The sequence below is a fragment of the Eimeria necatrix genome, genomic scaffold, assembly GCF_000499385.1.
Source record: "Eimeria necatrix Houghton genomic scaffold, Enh_scaff693, whole genome shotgun sequence".
NCBI lineage: Eukaryota > Apicomplexa > Conoidasida > Eucoccidiorida > Eimeriidae > Eimeria > Eimeria necatrix.
In genome coordinates this window covers 1-6,653 of record NW_013651735.1, presented here as the reverse complement: position 1 = coordinate 6,653, position 6,653 = coordinate 1, and the positions used below count along the sequence as shown (strand labels likewise).

General features: G+C 55.1%; 3 protein-coding genes across 3 annotated transcripts in view; 2 read left to right on the top strand and 1 right to left on the bottom strand.

The window, feature by feature from the left end:
- Positions 1-1,608, bottom strand: part of ENH_00071010 (hypothetical protein) — a gene marked incomplete at both ends in the record, with an annotated part of 2,310 nt that extends 702 nt beyond the window's left edge. Inside the window, 2 exons of the mRNA XM_013577529.1 lie at positions 54-213; positions 448-1,608. Of these exons, the coding sequence (XP_013432983.1) occupies positions 54-213; positions 448-1,608 (1,321 nt within the window). The remainder of the gene's footprint in view (positions 1-53; positions 214-447) is intronic.
- Positions 1,609-2,981: 1,373 nt separating this feature from the next.
- Positions 2,982-3,662, top strand: ENH_00071000 (hypothetical protein, conserved; the record flags this gene model as incomplete). The annotated part of the gene is made up of 1 exon (XM_013577528.1): positions 2,982-3,662. The coding sequence occupies one exon, from the start codon at positions 2,982-2,984 to the stop codon at positions 3,660-3,662; it is 681 nt and encodes a 226-aa protein (XP_013432982.1).
- Positions 3,663-4,464: 802 nt separating this feature from the next.
- On the top strand, positions 4,465-6,214 carry ENH_00070990 (hypothetical protein; the record flags this gene model as incomplete). Its single annotated transcript, XM_013577527.1, has 2 exons — positions 4,465-4,553; positions 5,281-6,214. 2 exons carry the CDS (start codon positions 4,465-4,467, stop codon positions 6,212-6,214), a joined length of 1,023 nt encoding a protein of 340 aa, XP_013432981.1.
- Positions 6,215-6,653: the final 439 nt, after the last annotated feature.

Here is a 6,653-nt window from a genome sequence, read left to right as displayed (position 1 = left end):
CAGCAGCAGCAGCAGCAGCAGCAGCAGCAGCAGCAGCAGCAGCAGCAGCAGACCCTGCTGCTGCGCGTCCCAGGCAATCTGCACGGCCTGCGTGGCGGAGAGAACGTCCCAGAGGCCGTCAGTGGCCAACACCATCAACTTGTGGCTGCTGCTGAGCCGCAGCACGCGCACGTCGGGCTCCGCACTCAGCCCGTAGGTCTTCAGGTCTTTGCCCTGCAGCACACACCCCCGCTGCTGCTGCTGCTGCTGCTGCTGCTGCTGCTGCTGCTGCGGGGGGAGGAGGGGGGGTTCGGCTGCTGCGGGGGCAGCCAGCAGCAGCAGCAGCAGGACAAGGGACGGGCAGCGAACCACCCAGGGACAACAACCACTACGCTCCTAAGCAGCAGCAGCAGCAGCAGCAGCTGCTGCTGCTGCTGCTGCAGCAGCAGCAGCTCGGGGTGTACGTACACCGAAGGCCCTGGAGTACTGGAGCTGCATGGGCTGTTCGCCTTTGGACTTCCGAAGGCCAAAATCGCCTCCCCTAATGAAGGGCTTGTTGTTGTGGTTGTGCAAATACTCCACGCTGCCCCCGCTGCTCTGCAGCAGCAGCAGCAGCAGCAGCAGCAGCAGCAGCAGCAGCAGCAGCAACAGCAGCAGCAGCAGAGGCAAAGGCGGGGCGTGCACTGTAGAGTTAAAGCGAAATAAAGGGAAATTCGGGAAGTGAAAAGAAATAAAATAAATGAATAAAACAAAATATATGAAATAAAACCAATAAATGAATAAAACAAAATACATGAAATGAAACCAAACTAAATGAATAAAAGAATCGATTAAATAAAAACGAAATAAATGAAACAAAACGAAATGAAAGAAATAAAATGAAATAAAACGAAATAAATGAAATAAAAGGAGTAAAATGAAATAAAAATGGAAAAGAAAAAAGAAGCAGATAGTTCTTTCTTGCTGCAGAGGCATGTTGGACTTGGAAGCCAAATAAAGCAAAAGAGGCCAAAATGGGGCGAAATAAAGCCAAAAAAAGCAAAATAAAACAAAATAAATGAAATAAAAACAAAATAAATGAAATAAAAACAAATTAAATGAAATAAAACAAATTAAATGAAACAAAACGAAATAAATGAAATAAAAGAAATAAAATGAACCAAAAATGATAAAAAATGAACAAAAAACCAAAGCAGTGCCGCAGTTCTTTCCTGCTCCTGACTTGCAAAACAGAAGGAAAATGAAGCAAAATCGGGCAAAAAAAGGCCAAAATAAGACGAAATAAAGCCGAATAAAAGTCAAATAAAACGAAATAAAGTAAAATAAAATAAATAAAACAAAATAAACGAAATAAATGAATTCAGTTGAACAAAAAAGGAGAAAAAATGAACAAAAAGCGAGGAAACGCCATAACTCTTCCTCCAGAGGCATGCTAAGCTTGCAAAACGGGAAGGAAATAACGTGAAATTGGGCAAAACAGGGCCAAAAAGAGCCAAAAAAAGCCAAATAAAACAAAATAAAAGAAATAAAACAAAATAAAAGAAATAGATGAACTAAATTGAACAAAAAAGGAAAAAAAATGGACAAAAAATGAAGAAATGAAGCAATTCTTCCTTGCTCCAGAGGCATGTTGGGCTTGCAAAACAGGAAGGAAATAGAGCGAAACGGCGCCAAATAGAGCAAAATAAAACAAATAAAACAAAATAAAACAAAATAAAACGAAATAAACAAAAGAAATGAACCAAATAGAACAAAAATCGAACAAAAATCGCAAAAATACCATTATTCTTTCTTGCTCCAGAGGCATGTTGGGCTTGTGGTCCACAGTGGCAAACTCGCCCTCCAAACCGCCGCCCTCGAGCTCGAGGCCGAGGGCGATGCGGCTGTCGCCCTGCGCGCAAACCCTAAACCCTAAACCCTAAACCCTAAACCCTAAACCCTAAACCCTAAACCCTCACGAGGTGCCCGATGGCCACGAAACCCCCCGCCATCACCGCAGTCACTGAAGTGCTGCTGGCGTAGTCGTTTTGCTGCAGCCTGCAGAGTTCTATGAGTTCTGCGTCAGCAGCTAAATACATGCAGCGAACTGCTGCTGCTAGTGCTTCGGGGAGTGCAGCAGCAGCAGCAGCAGACGCTGCAGCAGCAGCAGCAGCAGACTCCCCCGGCTCCTGCAGCAAAGCCACCACCCGCTGCCAGCCGCTGCTCGACAGCAAATGCGGCACCACCAAGTCCTTCACAGAGTCCGACGCAAAGTCCCCTGCAAACAAACCCTAAACCCTAAACCCTAAACCCTAAACCCTAAACCCTAAACCCTAAACCCTGCAGCGGCAGCCGCAGCTGCACTAGTGAGCTGCTGCGAGCGGCAGCAGCGGGAACACTGCAGCAGACTGCTGCAGCAGCAGCGTAACGAACAGCAGCAACTGCTGCAGCAGCAGCGTGGCGAACAGCAGCTACTGCTGCAGCAGCAGCACAACGAACAGCAGCTACTGCAGCAGCAGCGCAACGAACAGCAGCTACTGCTGCAGCAGCACCGCAACGAACAGCAGCAACCACTGCTGCAGCAGCAGCGCAACGAACAGCAGCTACTGCTGCAGCAGCAGCGCAACAAGCAGCAGCAACTGCTGCAGCAGCAGCGGAACGAACAGCAGCTACTGCTGTAGCAGCAGCGCAACGAACAGCAGCAACCGCTGCTGCAGCAGCGCAACAAGCAGCAGCAACTGCTGCTGCAGCAGCGCAACAAGCAGCAGCAACCGCTGCTGCAGCAGCGCAACAAGCAGCAGCAACTGCTGCAACAGCAGCGCTACGAACAGCAGCAACTGCTGCAGCAGCAGCGCAACGACAAGCAGCAACCGCTGCTGCAGCAGCGCAACAAGCAGCAGCAACTGCTGCAGTAGCAGCGTAACAAACAGTAGCAACTGCAGCAGCTGCTGCATGCAGCAGCAGCAGCGTAACGAACAGCAGCAACTGCTGCAGCGAACAGTAGCAACTGCAGCAGCAGCTGCATGCCGCAGCAGCAGCGTAACGAACAGCAGCAACTGCTGCAGCAGCAGCGCAACGAACAGCAGCAACTGCTGCAGCAACAGCGCAGCGACGAGCAGCAACTGCTGCAGCAACAGCCCAACGAAGAGCAGCAAGTGCTGCAGCAGCAGCGCAACAAAGAGCAGCAAGTGCTGCAGCAGCAGCGCAACAAGGAGCAGCAAATGCTGCAGCAGCAGCGCAACAAGGAGCAGCAAATGCTGCAGCAGCAGCGCAACAAGGAGCAGCAAATGCTGCAGCAGCAGCAGCAGCAGCAGCAGCAGCAGCTAACCAACAGTGCCGTCGAACACCCCAAAGAAAGCAGCATCATTGCGGCCGGGAATCAGCGCAGGGCAAACAGTAAAGCGATCTTCTTGGTGCTTCCGCCCCCCTGCAGCAGCAGCAGCAGCAGCAGCAGAGTGTGCAGCAGCAGCAGCAGCAGAGTGTGCAGCAGCAGCAGCAGAGTGTGCAGCAGCAGCAGCGAAAGCGTTCCCGGCGCGGCTGCAGCAGCTGGGGCAGCAGCAGCAGCTGCGAGGAACGGCAGAGGCAAGCCCATGCTTCAGAGCAGCACAGCAGCAGCAGCAGCAGCAGCAGCAGCAGCAGCAGCAACAGCAGCAGCAGCTGCTGCACCTATGTCCGTCTCAACGGAGACCTCAAACGAGCCGTAGTTGGTGGGGGGCATTGGCTCGTGCAGCGTTTGCGGCAGCTCTGCTGCTGCTGCTGCTGCTGCTGCATCTGCTGCTGCTGCAGGGCGTGCCATCTCTGTACAAGGAGGCTGCAGCAGCGGCTGCTGCTGCTGCTGCTGGGGTCGCCAAAGTGCTGCTGCTGCAGCTGCGCTACCTGACGGCCAAGAGCTGCTGCTGCTGCAGCACACAAACAGAGATAATGAGATTGCTGCTGTGGCTGCCCGCTGCAGCAGCATCGGCGAAAGATTTGCTGCTGCGTTGCACTGCAGCAGCAGCAACTGCTGCAAGAGAAACAGGTTGCTGCTGCGCCTGGCACGAAGAGCAAAGGAGGCTGCTGCTGCTGGTGCTGCTGCTGCCACCGCTGCTGCTGCTGGTGCTGCTGCTGCAACACCCCACGTCCGCTGCTGCTGCAGACACGGAAGAAGCACCAATTCAATTTTGCTGCTGCGTCACTGCCGCAGACGCAGCAACAACACGGCAGAGTGCTGCAGCAGCAGCAGACGGAGCATGCAAAGGCTCAAGCCGGTGTCAGCAGCAGGAGCAGCAGCAGCAGCAGAAGCAGCAGAAGCAGCAGCAGCAACACACCTGGAGAAGCTGCGTTTGCCCCTGCTGCTGTTTGCCGGTAGAGATCTGACTTGCAGTAGAGATTTTCGGTGCAGCCGTAGTTGCTGTTGGCAGCAGCAGCAGCAGCAGCAGCAGCACCGCAGCAGCAGCAGCAGCAGCCGGAGTCAACAGGTACAGAGGCAGCGGCAGCGATGTATGTCTTATAAGCCGCAACAGCAAAATGTATACACCTCAGAAAGCTGCAGCAATTCCTAACGTGCTGCTGCTGCTGCTGCCGCCGCCGCAGCAGCAGCAGCAGCAGCCCGCGAGGTGCGCAGCAGTAGCAGCAGCAACGGCAGCAGCAGCAGCAGCAACAGCAACCAGACTACCCCCAACCTCAACCGTAGCCGTGCTGCTGCAGGGCTGCTGCTGCTGCTGCTGCACTTGTTGCTGCTGCTTCCAATTGTTATATTAAATAAAACACTAGTTAATTTTTCATTGTCTGTGAGAGCCAGGAGCAGCGCGTATTTGCTGCAGCAGCAGCAGCAGCTGCTGCTGCTGCTGCTTCTGCAGCTGCTAGGCAGCAGCAGCGGCGCGGCTGTCTCTGGGGCTGCGATCAGCAGCAGCAGCAGCAGCAAAATCCTTATTGTAATTCCTTCGAAAGCTGCAGCGGCAGAAACCAAATGAGCAGCAGCAACAAAAAGCCGCAGCACATCAGAAGATTTGCTGCAGGTAGATTGACAGCAGCAGCAGCAGCAGCAGCAGCAGCAGCAGCAGCGTGTTGTTCGAGCAGCAACGGCTAGGCCACCCCACAGGTCTGCTTTTATATTTTCGTTCCCGCTAGTTCCAAACCCTAAACCCTAAACCCTAAACCCTAGATTGACTTCTGGCGCTTCGCGCGGCTCTCAGTATGTCCTGCTGCCTGGCCAGCAGCAGCAGCAGCAGCAGCAGCAGCTTGCGGCGACTGTAGCTTGAGTCGAAGCAGCAGCAGCTGCAGCAGCAGCAGCAGCTGCAACGCGCAGCAGCAGCAGCCGAGTTGTTGTTCCACCGCTGACAGACACACACACTCGACTTTGCAGCAGCAGCAGCAGCAGCAGCAGCGGGAATCGACAGCAGCAGCAGCAGCAGCAGCAGCAGCGGAGATGTCGTGGCTAGCTGCAGCAACAAAAGGCCAGGCCGTGGGCGCTGAGGAGCAGCACAAGCGCCATGGGAAGGGCGGCGCAGCAACAGCAGCAGCAGCGGGAGCAGCAGCAGCAGCAGCAACAGCAGCAGCAGCAGCAGAGCTCACGGCGGCCTCAGTCGTTGCTGAAGCAGCATCAGAAGCTCCCGATGAAGAGTCCAGGGCTTTGACAGCAGCAGCAGCAGAGAGTGCAGCAGCAGCAGCAGCGGACACCGCCTCTGCAGCAGCAGAAGCAGCAGCAGTGGAAACAGAAGCAGCAGCAGCAGCAGCAGCAGCAGCAGCAAACCTCACCCCGTTTTCTCGTGCATCTTGCAGCAGCAGAGGCAGCCTCAGCAGCAGCTCTGCCTGCCCCTCAGTGCTGTCTCCTGCTGCTGCTGTTGCTGCTGCTGGTTCGTTTTCCCCTGCAGCAGCAGCAGCAGCAGCAGCAGCGGGCCCCGACGGAACCGTCTCGCCAGCAGCAGCAGCAGAGGAAGCAGCAGCAGCAGCAACAGCAGCAGCAGCAGCAAGAACTGTCTGGATGGCCCACAGCAGCAGCGCAGTTCGCCTTGAGCAGCTGCAGGAACTCAAAGAAGAAGTTTTGGTCAATAGAAAGAAGCGGCTGCTGCGCCGGCAGCAGCAGCAGCAGCAGCAGCAGCAGCAGCAAGTGGCAGAAGCCAGTCTGCAGCAGCAAGCGAGGCAAAAGCAAACGCTGCAGCAGAGAAGGACGCAGCAGCAGCAGCAGCAGCAGCAGCAGCAGCAGCGGAGCGCTGGGGGGCTGCAGCTCAGCTATGCAGCAACACCTGGAAAGGCCGTTGACTACAGGGGAAGGTAATAACTGCTGCTGCTGCTGCTGCCTTTGCTGCTGCTGCTGCTGCTGCTGCATTTGCTGCTAGTGTTGCTGCTGCTGCTGCTGCTTTTTGTCCTGCTGTAGATTCTTTTGTTTGGCATCGGCTGCAGTGGCTGTTGCTGCGTTTGCTGCTGCAACTGTGGCAGCTGCTGCTGCAGCTGCTGCCAGTCCTGCTGCTGCAGCACCCGCTTCGCTGCTGCTGCTGCTGCTGCTGCTGCTGCTGCTGCTGCTTGTTTGCTGCACCTGCTTGGTTCGGCTTTGCTGCTGCCGGGGAAGCGCCCGCTGCTACAGCAGCAGCAGGGTCAGCAGCTGGTGCTGTTTCACTTCTGCTGCTGTTGCTGTTGCTGCTGCTTCTGCTGCTACTGCTGCTGCTGCTGCTGGTTACTGCTGCTGCTGCTGCTGGTTACTGCTGCTGCTGCTGCTC